The sequence below is a fragment of the Hyla sarda genome, chromosome 2, assembly GCF_029499605.1.
Source record: "Hyla sarda isolate aHylSar1 chromosome 2, aHylSar1.hap1, whole genome shotgun sequence".
Lineage (NCBI taxonomy): Eukaryota > Metazoa > Chordata > Amphibia > Anura > Hylidae > Hyla > Hyla sarda.
Genome location: NC_079190.1, coordinates 306,896,520 through 306,913,688, shown reverse-complemented (window position 1 = coordinate 306,913,688; position 17,169 = coordinate 306,896,520). Strand labels below are relative to the sequence as shown.

Here is a 17,169-nt window from a genome sequence, read left to right as displayed (position 1 = left end):
GCTAACCTCCAATTATTACCTCGGTACCCACCGCCACAGGGGTGCTGGGAAGAGTCGGTACCAACAGGCTCTTCCCGGCGTTTTTTTTAAATATATACATTAAATGAATAAAAAAACGTGTGTGGTTCCCCCATTTTTTCATTATTGGCCAGGGTACCGGGGTAATAATTGGGGGCTAGCGCTAGCTGTTTTGGGGGCTACCGCTAAGCCCCAGCTTAGTAATGGATTCTGTCTACAAGACGCCTTCCACTACTAAGCCTGAAAACTCAATTATAAAAAACACAACACATTGAAATTGAAAAAAAAAAAAAATTATTTAAAAAAATACCCCCCACAGCCCTCGTTAACCCTTTTATTGACATAAAAAAACGCTGTTCATCGTCGCAATCCACCAAATCTGACATAGTCCTCCGCATTCACGTATCTAAATTTCGAGGAAAAAAAAAGTTTAGTAAATTTTTTTGTTTCCACACACCAGCAAAAACGCAAGAAAAACTGACAAAATGCAGGAAAAAGCTGGGACAGTTTTTCTGGAGTTTTTGCTGATGGACAAAAAACCTCAATGGAATCCTGGCCTCAAAGCAATAGAACAAAATCCCTACGTCCACTTTTCCTGTGAGGTAGAGAAGGAGTGCACGGTAGAGTGAGGGGGTGGGGCATTTCTATATTTGCACAAAATTTATCAAAGGAGTGCACAACCTTTTGTAAATTCTGAGCAAGAGTGTAAATTAGACAAGCAGTGTAAAGGGGTAGATCTGTGTCTACAATAGACATCTAATGATAATCTGTTATTGTACTTTGTGCTCTTCTGGTTTAGACTCAGCTCTCTGAATATGTATTTTTGTGTGTAAGTGTTTAGGTTCGTTTTCTGTTAGTTTGTGTGCCTCCAGCTTTTCCCAACCTTTTGGCAGTTTTGCAGTTTATTATTTTGACTGTAATGCCCATCACTTATTTAGGAAGGGACTGTCACCGTAGTTTTGGACCTGCTGTCTATGAGTGGGTTTCCAATAGGCAGGGACAGAGGTTGCGGGTGAGTTCAGGGCAGCACTCTTTCTCTGCCCTGATGTGACACAATTCAATTTAATTGAATTCCTGCAGCAGAAATTTGGCTGTGTTAATGGGACAGGGGAATCCAATTGAAGTGTATTTGCTATAAATTCATGCAGAATTTTCATGCAGAATTCTGTGCAGAAATTCTGATGTGAAACATAGCCTAAGAGTACATTCAGTTGAGCAGATCCACAGCGTATTTTACGCTGCGGATCCCTACAGGGTGACTTTAGATATGCCTGATCAGAGTGGCACTACGCCGCTACGAGCAGACACACTGCTGCAATGTGTGAGTCGCCACGGATGCGCGGTGTACTCACAGACATCGTGGCCACTCCCACTGCTCTGAGCTTGGCCCAGAGTAGCCGCGATGTGTGAGTATACTGCGCATGTGTTTGTCTGCTCATAGTGGTGTATTGCTGCTCTGAGCAGGCACATCTAAAGGCACCCTGTACCAGTCCTTTGGTGACTGATCCGCAGCGTAAGATACGCTGTGGATCCACTTGTCTGAAAGTGCTCACATGTGCGTATTTTTGCTGCAGATCTGCAGCAGAATTTGCTGCCCACTGACTTAAAGAGGTAGGAAAATCAGCTACAGCAAATCAGAAAATACGTACGTGAGGAGAGTTTTAAACTAATATAATACAGCCATAATATAGAAGAAAGCCTGGCCCTACCTGGGTCTAATGCCCTGAAGTGATATGCTCATACACACTTGAGCTGCTTTCAGTTTGGTTCATCAGACTCACAGGTCGGGCCTTGTAGTCATAGCATGTCCCTATAACGACTGTTGATCGTTATTTGGTGGTCATTTAGCGAGCTTTCACATGGTTTAATAAATTGCAAATCAGGCCACATGAAAGATCGTTGGATTATTTGTGCGGCCCTTTAATTTCATTGTTTACACAGACTGCATATCATTAACAAGTATTTCTATGAACACTCATTCAGCTGATAACCAGTCCATGTAAAGGATCCTTATATGTGTCTTTGTGTTTATACTATACAGTTAAAGTTTGGGAAGCTGAGAGATTCCAAACTAGAAGTAAAACTGAAAATGTTGTACTTTTGGTCTTTATTTTATGCCAAACCCCATATTATTTCAAAACTACTCTAAAGGAGTTTTTACTTACATACACAATTGCTGCAAGTTCCTGACGTACATTGGACCAGTCAGAATTAGCTTTTTCAGGATTCGCTCCATTGTCAAATACAGTAAATTTTGTCCCCATTAGATTAGACCTAAAAAAAAAGTTTTACTATAACATTAATGCTCATGTAAACATTTTGTGAATGACTAAGAACTGACACCATTAGTTAAAATTTTTAAAATATATAGAATAAAACATTTTAGTTTACCTCAGTTTTCCGATAAAATTCTCTCCACCACGGGATAAATCTGTAGCATCAATTGAGATTAAGTAGTTGGAGGTTTTACTCTTCTTTCGTTTTCTTCCAGCTAATAAGAAGACCTGGAGTATAAATACACATGTAAAAGTTATCTGTACGTAAGGACATTATAAGGTCTGCGTCATGTCTCTTCTTATAAGGGCATGTTGACATCAAGGAGAAGAATGCTCAGAACTTCTAGTGGCAAAAAAAGGAACTCTAATTCTAAGTTGAGACGTCATTACATGTGTTACTACAATGATTATCTTGCCATGGCTTTCCTTGGGGAACTCGTCTGTTTGCATTTCACAATCTCTATAAACCAGTCTTATCAACTTGATGTAAAATGTTTTAAATCAAACATTACTGCAGACTATTGTATTATAAATGATTTCTTACCTTCTTATCATTATCAAGATGAACATAATAAGTTGGATACCATCCCCTGTCCATTCCTTTTTTATCCCTTGTGACCTTACATTTGATAGTTACACCTTGTGGTGCTGGGCGCAGCACAAATTCTTCGAGATTATCTACTTCAATGTCAGGTGAGGGTGAACGTTCTTCTTTCTGCCACAATAGAGAAAAGTTTAATTTTGCCAAACATAATTCATTACAAATATATGATTTAGTATGTAAATCAATATTTTGGTTAGTTTACACTTGTGTACGGTTCTGGTGGTTTTAACTGTACATATTGGCCCAGATTTATCAATCTGTCTGAGACAGAAAAAGGAGTGACCTTGTGGTGGCTAACTGGGGTGATCCGACTGAAATAAGGTGACGCCAGCGTACCGTTTACCTCTACGTTCCAAGGGTAGTAGCTTCCTGGGCAATAACTGGGGTAATAACTACCACAGATTCAGGGTTACGGAAACTGCAAAATTTTACTCAGGAACTTGCAAAAATATACAGGAACAGCTCAAAAGTAGTGCAAAATTTGATGGAGTATGCTTCAGGGATCACAGTTGCTTCAGGGCACTATTTAACTTGTAGTCCTTGCTGACTGACTAGCTATTTGCTTGCTGAATTATGTTTAGACTGATCTGGATTGGGCTAAATAGCTTTTTTGAGACTTAGGAGTTCACCAACACTGACTCTATTCTCCACATAGGAATCCTTAATTAGGGCTTACCACCAGTGTTTAGATTGTAGATTTAAGGACCGGAATTTGTCCAAGGCTTTCTATCTCTTGGCTCTGGGCTCTCTTGGCTCTCCTTCCCACTGCAGATTTTCCACTGACTTGCTGGACAACTTGGTCAGTGGGATCCTGTGAAGGGTGCTGTCGCTCTGATTTTCAACTAGATTTTCTGCAACTAGATTTTCTTAGGCCTGTCCTCATGTGGTGAGGTACAGGTCCACATCATAGGTCTAATGTTGACCTCCACTCTCTCTCCTCAGAACTATGATGCTTTTCACCCACTTGATTAATACTGACTTGAGATTAGAAACTGTAGATTCTCCAGTACAGCTAGGGTTCTGACAAGATCCAATTGCTTTCTCCGCCAGGGCTTGATTTTTCACTGTACAGGGGATCACTTGCAGAATGGCTGGGTAGAATTAAGAAAAGATTTGTTCCTAGGATTCCCTCAGAATTTCTCACACACAACTTGTTTGAGCGGTGGTTATGGCGGTAAGGTCCTTGACTTAAATAACAACAACCTATTTGGAATAATGGTTTACCATTGTCAAAGCATAAGAATACCCTGAATGGGTAGGGGCCAACTTCACATGACCCAATGCTACAAGCTGGTTTGGTGTCTGACTGGGGATGGAATGGAGTGATGCTCTGGCATCCTTTCATCCATTTTTAGTGACCTTGCAGATGAAGCACTCATTGCACCAATGCCCGATATCTCCTCGCATTCCTATGTAGTAGGATCACTTTTTGATGGTGGCTTGGTTTTGTGGACACCGAAGTGTCCTGACTGGTCATGATACGCATTAAGGGCCATAATGGCATCGCTCCTTAGGATCAGGATTTGATGCAGTCTCTTGCCAGAGACAGGGTCTAGAGTGTATCGATACAGCATCCCTTTCTGGATAAAGAGTCGCTTCCTCAAAGACGATGGAGTTTAATGTCAGGCTGAGCTTGACATAGACGTGATGGCACTTTTCCCTCTGTGAGGTAGTCATACAGTTCACCCAGGACTCAACTTTCATCTGGATGGTTTTGCAGGTGGAAAGGTCTCCATAGAGCTCTCCCAGCTTTTTTTTGCCTTCTATGGCAGCAGTGATGGCATTCTCATTAACAAACAGGTCTTCCTGAGGCGGTTCCTCACCATCAGTTAATCATGAGAGTATGTCAGCACTGACATTTGACTTGCCACTTCTGTACTTTATTGTGAAGCAGTAGTTGGTTAGTCTGGAAGCCCATCTTTGCTCGGCAGCATAAAGTTTTGCAGTGTTGAGGTGCGCCACTGGGTTGTTATCAGTGTAGACAGTGAACAGAGTAGCCCACATAAGAGCTAAGAGTTTAAACTTGAAGGGACTATAGTTGCTATCATTCCTTTTGGCACCTCGCAGATTTCAGCTGACATAAGCAATTACATGTTCATTGCTATCCTGCACTTAAGACAAGTCAGCTCCAAGGCCTTGGAAACTGGCATCTGTGTAAAGCCGGAATAGTTGACTGTAATCCAGATGCACCAGGATTGGAGGTTGCGAGAGTAAGTGCTTTAAGGCTTGAAAGGTGGTTTCCTGTTCTTCATCCCAGGCAAAAGGGAGTCTTCCATTGTAGTTGTAATAGCCAGCAAATCCTATAAAGCTTCGGATATGTTTTAAAGTGGTAGGGGTAGGCCAATTTTTGGCAGTGGCCCCTTTAGCAGGGTCTGGCTGGACTCACTCCACACTTACAAGATGGGCAGGTCAAGCAGGTGCATTCTGAAGGCTTGATTTTGAGACCATGTTGTATCAGCACATCAAAGACGTCAGACAGATGCTCAAGGTACTACTGGTAAGTCTTCGAATCAACAATGGCATCGTCCAAGTATAAGAGGACACTTCATATGTCCAAGACACCTTTCCATCACATGCTGGAATGTAGCTAGGCCATTGCATAGCCCAAACAGCATACTCTTGAACTCAAAGAGGCCCAAGAACTCGAGGAAGCCCAGTAGCTGCTGGTCAGGTCTAGAGTGGAGAAATAGGTGGCTGAGCCCAATGTAGTAAGCGACTCTTCGATCATTGGCAGTGAATACACATCGTTGAGTTTGCGATAGTCTACGAAGAATCGGATTGTTTCCACCTTTCTTCTTTACCAGCACTAGCATTAACATCCACTTCCTTTATTTTGGCCAACATTTTCTTAAACATTTTGGTACATTGCCGGCACGACTGGTCAATGTCTTTCTTTGACTGGCAGATTATCGCCCATGAAAATGCAGTGTTGAATTAGGGAGGTCTACTCAAAATCAGTGGGGTCTTTGCTGGAGGCTTGATGATGCCTTTTTGTTATGTTCAGGACACTGTTGAAGGTTGAGTAGTGGTGATATCTCCCACATGAGTTGTGCCCACCAGGGCTCTGGGTTGGTCCTGCTTGGGTCCCATGTGGTTGTGGTCATCTGCTGCTTGGCAACAGGTCGCTCTTTCGGGATAACTGGGCTACAGCAGTGTACTTGCATAGGGCAGTGGGAGTGTTGCCCAGGTTCACCAACTCCGACTGGACTAGCTCAAGGAGGGCTTGATAATCCCGGTTCTTCAGGCTTAGACAGGCTTGACACCTAAAGCATAGTCTATGTGTTGTGCTGTAAGGTCACCAATCTCATGTCTTAAATGCGGACACGGCAGATCTCTCCTCTTTTGTTGGCAAATATTTGCTCAGCCTTAAGTGCTTTCAGGTGATGTTGCAGGGCTTTTCTATGAGTGGGAGAAGAAGTGGGAAGAGAAGCATGCAAGACATCCATGACCTTTACAGACCTCAAAAGCAGTTTCTCATAATGTTCATCCCCAAAATGTATTCTGCAGTCCCCTCATCCTTAATATTAGTAACAATAAAACCTTGCCCAGCAAATACACGACTTCCTACCTAAACATGACCCCACCTAGCTGTCGTGGAGCAGGTGCAGGTCCAGGATACTGATCTCTGGATAAGAATGACACACATGATAACAGTGTAGGTCTGGTCACCAGCTTCTTAACTGCCTTAGTGAGTTCTGATGTGAGGTCTTGTTTCATACTTTGAAGCTCAATGGTAGAGGTGACAGTTTGTACAGCCTGAACTGGAGAAGGGGGTAAGGGTTGGACAGGTGAGGCAACAGCCCCTGTGGGTTCCTGACTTGGGGCAGGAACAGCAGTGGCACCCGCTGACTAAGTCTATGACTCCGCTACTTGGACAGCCAGTCTTTTAAACACAAGGAAGGAGATACCTGGGTTCTGGGCGGCAAGCATTTGGAGTTGGGCCTCATCGCATTTAGCATAGACGCCATCTATGAACCTGTTCAATAATACTTTGTTCCCTCTATTGGGAGGTATCCCATCCAATTTTTGGACAATGTCAAAGGCATTCTGGAGGACCACTGCATAAGCTCTCAGACTATAGCCTGGCTTCTGTCGCCACTCATAGAATCTGAGGTGTACCTCTGAGGGTGCTCGTCTTGAACACCTGCTGTAGACCTGTTGACTAGAAGGAAAACTGTAGCACTCCGATAAACTCTGGAATTTCTCCTTGAAGTCTGGCAGACTGAAGAGGTTTCTTCTATAGGTGGGGACCGTGAATAACAGTGTAGGAGCAGCAGCTGGAATAGTTGGAACACTGGCAGTAGTTTAAGAAATGGCACTGATTGCTAGAGCAGATGGTGCACTTGCTGTAGGTGGTGATGTGGCACTTATGTTTGGTAGTTCACTTGTACTTGGTTCAGACATGTTAGAAATTGGAGGGCACTCTCACTTTAAGAATAATGTATGTGTAAGGCCCTTTAAGAAATTTGCAGGAGTGCTGCAGCAGTCTATAGCTGTAGTGATTTGAGGTGCTCCCCCTCTATTTTGCAGGTACAGGCAGCAATGACCTTGGTGGCTGACAACTGTGGGCAATAGCTGCACAGAATGTGACAGCCACAGGATATTGGTAGCAGAATGAGGCGCCAGAGGCTTTGCTCAGCACTGTGCTGATGACTGGAGATCAGGGACGTGCACACATAGGGGTAAAAGGGGGCTGGAGCCCCTGCCCTTTTCCTCACATGCCCCTAAAGTGCCCTCACAAAAGGAGCTACAGACTCAGGGTGACAGGTGCAGTAAAAAAGGATCCATTGCTGGGGAGTTGTATGGGGTTTAATGGAGGGTGCTGTGCCCTCCCTGCAGGAAGGGGGCACCACTCACCCTGTCATTATCATCTATTTCTCTGCTCCTCTCCAAACGGAGGAGACAGGAGCAGAGGAGGCAGAGAGAAGACCCGCCCACAGCATGTCCCGGCCACAGCATGTCCCGACCAGAAACTTTAGTCTATGCAGAGGGGTTGGTTACTGTAAGTAACTGTAAATATATGTAAGTGATTGTATGTCAGTGTGTGTGTATGTATATATATATATATATATATATATGTGTGTGTGTGTGTATCTCTATGTATGTGCCTGTGCAGAGAGGGATGGCTGAGCCCTTAGTATAAGTGACTGTGTATATATGTGAGTGATTGTATGTCAGTGTTATCACAGCCAGCGCTCCGGCCTCCACCTCCGGACCGGAGCGCCCGCTGCCTGTGTTTCTCCTTCTGGGGTCCTGGCGTCTCCCGGTCAAACACACTGACCGGGAGCGCGGGTCTCAGCCTGGCAGGGACGCGGCTAGCGTGGCGGCTGGTCCCCGCTCACGCGCCGCATCCTTGTTAAGCTTACCTGCTCCCCGTGCGGCGTCCCTGGTTCCTGGTTCCCGGCGCCCACTCTCTAGGGCGCGCACGCGCCGGCTTCAGTAAATTTAAAGGGCCAGCGCACCAGTAATTGATGTGCTGGTTCCACACCTCCCTTGTCAATTCCCAATAAAAGACACCTGCCCCTTCCTGCCCTTGTCGGATCTTTGTGCCTTGTGCTTCTGAGAAAGCGTTCCCTACAGTGTTATTGCCTAACCAGTTGCCAAACCCTTTGCTACCATATACTCACCTGTGAACCCTTTCCGCCTGCCCTGACCTCTGCTACGTCCGACTACGCTCTTGCCTGCTCCCTGTGTACCACGCCATATAAGCCACCAGAGAGATCGAGTAGCTATTGGAGGATACGACCTGGTGGTTACCGCCGCAGCAAGTCCATCCCGCCTTGCGGCGGGCTCTGGTAAAAACCAGTAACCACTTAGAACCGGTCCTCTGGTACAACCCGTGTCATCGCCTCTTTGGTTCAGAGGATCCACTTCCAGTCCTGCCGGTACGTGACAAGTGTGTCTGTATGATGTGTATATATGTTTGTGTGTGTGTGTGTATCTCTATGTATGTGCCTGTGCAGAGAGGGATGGCTGGGCCCTTAGTATAAGTGACTGTGTATATATGTGAGTGATTGTATGTCAGTGTGTCTGTATGATGTGTATATATGTGTGTGTGTGTATCTCTATGTATGTGCCTATATATGTGAGCAAGTGAATCTATGTATATGTGTGTGTATATATGTGAGCAAGTGAATCTATGTATGTGTATATGTATATATATATATATATATATATATATATATATATGCTGTATATACACACACACATAGATTCACTTTCTCACATATATACACACACATATACATAGATTCACATATATATAATGTGAGCAAGTTAATCTATGTATGTGTGTATATATGTGAGCAAGTGAATCTTTGTGTGTGTGTGTGTGTGTGTGTATATATATATATATATATCTGTGAGCAAATGTATGTGTGAACCTGTATGTATGATGTGCCTGTTGGCCATATCTTTTATTATGTATTCCATGTTGTATGTATGTGTCAAAGTGTCTCTATGTATGTGTGTATATTTCTTATGTAACTGTGTGTGTCTTTATGTTATGTGCTTGTATGTATTGTATGAACCACATTATTAGGGAATTAATAGAGGAATGTAAGCACATTATATAGAGAATTTATGGAAGCACAGAATATATTTTATTTATATTGGAACATTATATTTTTATGTATTCTGGCACTGTGTATAGATCCTTAATGGTGGCACAGTATAGTTAAATAACAGTGGCACAGTATATAGTTAATTAATGGAAGCACAGTATATAGGGAATTAATAGATGAATTTGAATGGTGGCACAGTAAGGTATATAATTAAAGAGAAACTGACAGGCTGTTTACTCGCACTAAACCCAATACACTAGGTTACAGTGCAGGAGAACAGGAGAAAGATAATGTTATACTTACTAAATGTGGACCAGCCGTTTTCTAGGTATTGCCCCACATTGCTAGTATGTGAATTTAGTCTTGTGCTCAATGGAGCTTCTCTGCCTCCATCCTGTATGCTGTGCTATGCCTGGCCGTCTTTGTATATTTATAATTCTTTTTCTCCAACTCTTGTATATTGTAGCATGTAAGCATATATTAGTGTAGTGTCCATCTCTTCAGTGTAAGAACCAGAGCTGTGTGGAGATTCCTGCATAAGGTGGGTGCTGGGTGATGGGTGCTGGGTGATGGGTGCTGGGTGATTGGGGATGGGTGCTGGGTGATTGGTGATGGGTGCTAAGTAATTGGGGATGGATGATGGGTGATTGGGGATGGGTGCTGGGTGATTGGGGATGGGTACTGGGTGAGGCTGGGTACAGTGCACGTTCTGTCATATAGAGGTCAGACCGGGGCATATAGGGGGAGATTTATTAAAACCTTTGCAGAGGAAAAGCCCTCTGCAAAATGAAAGAAATGATCTGATTGGTTGCTATGGGCGACTGCACCGCTCTTTCTCTGCACAGGTTTTGATAAATCTCCTCTATAATACAGTATATTATAGGGCAGCTGTCACATGTTTTCTGTAAATAAAACTGACAGCACAGCCAAAGTGTATATACACATGGCAGACCTTCATAGAAACTGTTCTTGACTTTATTTTACAAAAACACCAACTTTTATGGGGATAGGAATGTCGAGGAGGCCTGGCGGGAGTCCACTGTATCCCTGGGCCGCAGCACATCTGCCCATTAAGTCTGGCAGACGTTTTTTAAATTATGAGAAGTGCCCTCTTTTTTACTTGAGCCTCTGCCCTCCAAAATGTCTGTGCACGTCCCTGCTGGAGATGTTTAGTACTTTACTTTGTAACACTTGTAATGGCCGACAGTAAAACTCTCCCCCTCTTTTCCATGCGCAGACTTACACAAATGGCACATACACAGATGCACAGCAGGTGCGTTTTTCGCTTGCAAAAGTCACTGTTCGCACTGGGGGGGGGGGGTTACTTGCAATAAGGCACACATCTGCATTCTGTTTGTGGAATGCCAAAATTAGGATTTGCTGGCTAACTGAGGTGATGTGACTGGAATTGTTTGTGATGCCCGGGTAGCGTTAACCTCCATACTTCAAGGGTCGTAGCTTCTTGGGCCAAGCCCTGAGGTAATAACGACCAAGATGCAGAGTTATGGAAACTACTAAATTTTATTCAAGAACTTGCAAAAATATATAGGAACAGTTCAACAGTAGTGCATAGTTTGTTGGAGTATGCTTTAGGGATCACTTTTGCTTAAGGACTTGTAGTCCTTGCTGACTGACTAACTTCTTGCTTACTGAATTATGTTTAAATGGATCTGGATTGGACTGTATAGCTTGTTTGAGACTTAGGAGCTGATCAACACTGACTCTACTTTCCACAAAGGAATCCAGAATTTAGGGCTTACCGCCAGGGTTTAGATTGTGAATTTATTAATCAGAGCTGCCCAAGGCTTTCTATCGCCTGTAATCCTCTTATTTGCTAATGGGGTCCGTGGGCTTTCTTGGCTCTTCTCCCTACTGAACGCTTGCTGCCTACTTTCTGGACAACTTGGTTGGCGAGATCTTGTGAGGGATGCTGTCACTCTGAACAGATTAGTATCAGTATCATGTGGTACAGGTCCACAGCAGAGGTCTAATATTGACCTGCACTCTCTCTCCTCACAATTATTCTAAACACTGACTAGCTCCTCCTAGTCTAGCAAACTTAAAGGGGTACTCCGGTGAAAACCTTTTTTCTTTTAAATCAACTGGTGGCAGAAAGTTAAACATATTTGTAAATTACTTCTATTAAAAAATCTTAATCCTTCCTGTACTTATTAGCTGCTGAATGCTACAGAGGAAATTCCTTTCTTTTTGGAACACTGATTACATCACGAACACAGTGCTCTCTGCTGACATCTCTGTCCATTTTAGCAACCATGCATACCAGATGCATGCTAAGGGCAGTATGGTGGCTCAGTGGTTAGCACTGCTGCCTTGCAGTGCTGGGGACTTGGGTTCAAATCCCACTGTTGTTCAAAGGACAACAATAAATAATGCTTTATTATTATTATAATAACGTCAGCAGAGAAAACTGTGCTCGTGATGTCATCAGAGAGCATTCCAAAAAGAAAAGAATTTCCTCTGTAGTATTCAGCAGCTAGTAAGTACAGGAAGGATTAAGATTTTTTAATAGAAGTAATTTACAAATATGTTTAACTTTCTGCCACCAGTTGATTTAAAAGAAAAAAGGTTTTCACCAGAGTACCCCTTTAAGGGAATCAGGGCAGCAGCCCTGATTGACTGAAGCAAGCATGTGACCCCCCCCCCCCCCTGCATCCTCCTGTACAAAGAAGTTAACCCCTTAGAGCATTAAAGTGCATTTGCAATACATTACAGTGCAATACATATCACATCTTACCCCTTCCCTCTTTGGCGATTTTTCATTTTTGCACTTTTGTTTTTTTCTCCTCACCTTCTAAAAATCATAAAACTTTCAATTTATTTTCCACCTAAAAGTCCATTAGAGGGCTTGTTCTTTGCGCCAACAATTTTACTTTGTAATACCATTACCAATTTCACTACAAAATCTATGGCAAAACCAGAAATTATTTGTGGGGCAAAATTGAAAAAATAAAACCATTTTGTAATTTTTAGCAGCTGATATTTATTCTGTAGGTCCATACGGTCGCAAGGATACCCAATTTATATACGGTAGGTTTGATTTTTTTTTACTACAAAAAAAAAATTATAACTGAAACTAATGTGTTGAAAAATGTCCTCTTCTGACCCCTATAACTTTTTTATTTTTACGTATAAGGTGCAGTATGAGCAATAATTATTTGCGCATGGTCTGAAGTTTTTATCGGTACCATTTTTGTTTTGATCAGACTTTTTGATCAGTTTTTATTCATTATTTTATGGTATAAAAAGTGACCAAAAATATGCTCTTTTGGACTTTGGAATTTTTTTACGTGTACATCATTGAACGTGCGGTTTAATTAATGATATATTTTTATAGTTCAGACATTTACGTACGTGGTGATACCACATATGTAAAAAAATTTTATTTACAGTTTTTTTTATGGGAAAGTTTTTTTAATGATTCAAACTTTTATTAGGGAAAGGGTTAAATCATATTTATTAACACTTTATTTTCATGCAATAGCATGGCATTGATCAGTGTTAACGGCGCTCGACTGCTCCTGCCTGTATCTCAGGCACAGAGCAGTCATTCAGCGATCAGACAGCAAAGTAGGCAGGTAGGGATCCTCTTCCTGTCCTGCAAGCTGTTGGGGACACCGCGATTTTGCTGTGGCGGTCCCAAACAGCACCACTGAGCTAACCAGCAATGTTTGCTTTTGTTTAGATGCGGTGATCAAGTTTGGGTTAAAGGGCTAAAGGGTTAATGCTGGACATCAACCCGATCGGCGATGTCCGGCATTAGCCGCGGGTCCTGGTTGCCTGTTGCGACCGGGACCCACAGGGTATGATGCGCGCTCACCTGCTGAGCATGCGTCATACCTCGGGAACCGCACATGGACGTTAATGAACGTCTATTTGCGGCAAGGGGTCAAAGTAGTGGGGCCCAAAGCAGACACATTAGGTGCAGCACGGTGACGTTATATGACATTTCACATTTTTGATCATTTTATGCCTTTATTGCTACATGTTTACAACTTTAGCACTTTTTTTGCATCACATTTTGCATCAGGCACTTTTCCATTTTTTCCATATGCACTTTATTGTCATTATTTATGTATAAGGCTCACAGTGACAATTGTTATTAATAGTTTTTAATTGTCTGTGCACTTTCCCTTTTTTGCTGTATGCTAATAAAATGTATGATATTATATGCATGGTGTGCATCAATTTATGGTTGCCAACTTTTCTTCTTGGGTATATATTCTTACCAAACGTGTCATGCTCTGCCGTAAGCTATTCAATGGTAATGTTATCTCATATTTTTTATGTTGGCCAAAGGTCGTCTTTAAAAAACAAACAAAACAACACTGCAAATATAATTGACCCTATTATACATTAAGTTAATGGGATCTGTCAGGATTTATTTGGTTTCATTGGAACGGAGTCTAAGTGAGCAAAATGTATGTTGTTGCAATGTGACATATTAAACCGAACACATTAAATCCACTTCTAATTGCATCAATATCGTTTAATATATTATTTATGAATTATTAATTTCATAAGACATTGGCCGAAGACAAAAGTGGTTGGCTCCAAAGTCAGCTCTAAATTGTCAATGTATCCAACTTTGTAATCCAGAAGGTGTCACAACATAGTAAACATGTGTGGCATTCTTCTGTATTATTTTTAACGTGGACTTGTTCTATAATTTGCCATATTAGGGGTCATGTATCATAGTCTGTGACTTTTGATGTTTTACACCAAGGTTGCAAACCATGATTTTCACTGATGTAGCTGGCCGACCTCTATCAAGAAGCTGCACCTTTTGATACTTTTGGATCACCTGCTGTGTACCGATTTGTGCTGCAGGTTATCCAGATACACTTGCCAGGTGTAAGCATGATAAATATGCCAGTCATCTGGACAACCTGCTCTAAACTGGCATCAGGCCATCCCAGCGCTCGGCTAGGCAGCAGATATACATTGTAGCCAGGAAAGAGTTGAGGAGGAATGTCCTACATCCCTCATTAACACTTTAGGGACTCTATCCAGCGATGTCTATACTTCACTGGATAGCGTCCCCCAATGCTGGGCTCCACTTTGGGGGGTAAATAAGGGATGCTCAGCTCATCGTCCATTTGAATCCACCAAATCCACTGTAATCCTCAGCATACACAGATGCTGACACAAATGTACTAACACAAAATAGTTAGTACATTTTGGCGCTCTCTCCACTTGGTTATGTCAGCTGTGTTCACACACAGCTTTTTTAACATGGTTTACAAATAACAACTTATTTAAAGGGGTACTACCCTGGAAAACTTTTTTTTTTTTTAAGTCAACTGGTGCCAGAAAGTAATAGGAAAACGGTTAGTCCGTTCACCCACACTAAACCTGACTGCCTGTCAGTGGTGCCAACGGACAGCGGCTCCCGAAACCTCGCCACACATCAATTAAAGGGGTACTCCGGTGAAAACTGGTGGCAGAAAGTTAAACATAGTTGTAAATTACTTCTATTAAAAAATCTTAATCCTTCCGGTACTTATTAGCTGCTGAATGCTACAGAGGAAATTCCTTTTTTTTGGAACACTGATGACATCACAAACACAGTGCTCTCTGCTGACATCTCTGTCCATTTTAGCAACCATGCATAGCAGATGTATGCTAAGGGCAGCATGGTGGCTCAGTGGTTAGCATTGCTGCCTTGCAGTGCTGGGGACTTGGGTTCAAATCCCACTAAGGACAACAATAAATAAAGCGTTATTATTATAATAATAATGTCAGCAGAGAGAACTGTGCTTGTGATTTCATCAGAGAGCATTCCAAAAAGAAAAGAATTTCCTCTGTAGTATTCAGCAGCTTATAAGTACAGGAAGGATTAAGATTTTTTAATAGAAGTAATTTACAAATATGTTTAACTTTCGGCCACCAGTTGATTTAAAAGAAAAAAGGTTTTCACCAGAATACCCCTTTAACCCCTTAAGGACTCAGCCCATTTTGGCCTTAAGGACTCAGACAATTTAATTTTTACGTTTTCATTTTTTCCTCCTCGCCTTCTAAAAATCATAGCTCTTTTATATTTTCATCCACAGACTAGTATGAGGGCTTGTTTTTTCCGTGACCAGTTGTCCTTTGTAATGACATCACTCATTATATCATAAAATGTATGGCGCAACCAAAAAACACTATTTTTGTGGGGAAATTAAAACGAAAAACGCAATTTTGCTAATTTTGGAAGGTTTTGTTTTCACGCCGTACAATTTATGGTAAAAATGACGTGTGTTCTTTATTCTTAGGGTCAATACGATATACCCATTAAATGATACCCATTATTATATACTTTTATATTATTGTTGCGCTTAAAAAAAATCACAAACTTTTTAACCAAATTAGTACGTTTATAATCCCTTTATTTTGATGACCTCTAACTTTTTTATTTTTCCGTATAAGCGGCGGTATGGGGGCTCATTTTTTGCGCCATGATCTGTACTTTTTTTTGATACCACATTTGCATATAAAAAACTTTTAATACACTTTTTATAATTTTTTTTAATAAAATGTATTAAAAAAGTAGGAATTTTGGACTTTTTTTTATTTTTTTTCGTTCACGCCGTTCACCGTACGGGATCATTAACATTTTATTTTAATAGTTCGGACATTTACGCACGCGGCGATACCAAATATGTCTATAAAAAATGTTTTTTTACGCTTTTTGGGGGTAAAATAGGAAAAAACGGACGTTTTACTTTTTTATTGGGGGAGGGGATTTTTCCCTTTTTTTTAACTTTTACATTTTTTTACATTTTTTTTTACACTTGAATAGTCCCCATAGGGGACTATTCATAGCAATACCATGATTGCTAATACTGGTCTGTTCTATGTATAGGACATAGAACAGATCAGTATTATCGGTCATCTCCTTCTCTGGTCTGCTCGATCACAGACCAGAGCAGGAGACGCCGGGAGCCGCACGGAGGAAGGAGAGGGGACCTCCGTGCGGCGTTATGAATGATCGGATCCCCGCAGCAGCGCTGCGGGCGATCCGATCGTTCATTTAAATCGCGAACTCCCGCAGATGCCGGGATCTGTATTGATCCCGGCACCTGAGGGGTTAATGGCGGACGCCCGCGAGATCGCGGGCGTCGGCCATTGCCGGCGGGTCCCTGGCTGCGATCAGCAGCCGGGATCAGCCGCGCATGACACGGGCATCGCTCCGATGCCCGCGGTTATGCTTAGGACGTAAATGTACGTCCTGGTGCGTTAAGTACCACCTCACCAGGACGTACATTTACGTCCTGCGTCCTTAAGGGGTTAAAGCGCATCCCAGAGATGTGCCTGAAAATCTGCACAACTCTATAAGGTGAGCAGCATTTCAATTTATTTTATTCTATTATTATAATTTTTTTATCCCATCAAAGCTAATGGCACTATTAGGTGCCATCTCTGCGCTTTCTTTTCTATACCCCCACCATAGCTTTTTGTGAACTGGTATTTCCTTTTTGAATTTTCTTCTTGGCTTACAAATCCCATAATTCCATTCTCCTCCCTCCCACACATCAACCACCCCACCCATTGAAACATAAATGAGCTGCATCGTTCAAAAGATCTGTGGTTTTCAATCAGGGTGCCTATAGCTGTTGCATTAGTTGCAGATTGATCTCTCTCCCACCAAGCGATCGCTCCACCCATTGAAGCAGACAGGCTCCCTGTCATTAGCTGACTGGTGAGG

At 42.2% G+C, this 17,169-nt stretch overlaps 1 protein-coding gene across 3 annotated transcripts in view; it reads right to left on the bottom strand.

The window, feature by feature from the left end:
* The window catches only part of LOC130356318 (tubby-related protein 1-like), a 218,649-nt gene that overhangs the window by 30,391 nt on the left and 171,089 nt on the right, over positions 1-17,169 (bottom strand). For all 3 annotated transcript variants that reach the window (XM_056557640.1, XM_056557641.1, XM_056557642.1), the window contains exons 8-10: positions 2,839-3,009; positions 2,410-2,522; positions 2,184-2,292 (exon numbers count right to left, since the gene is read on the bottom strand). In XM_056557640.1, coding sequence (XP_056413615.1) covers positions 2,184-2,292; positions 2,410-2,522; positions 2,839-3,009 — 393 coding nt within the window. The remainder of the gene's footprint in view (positions 1-2,183; positions 2,293-2,409; positions 2,523-2,838; positions 3,010-17,169) is intronic.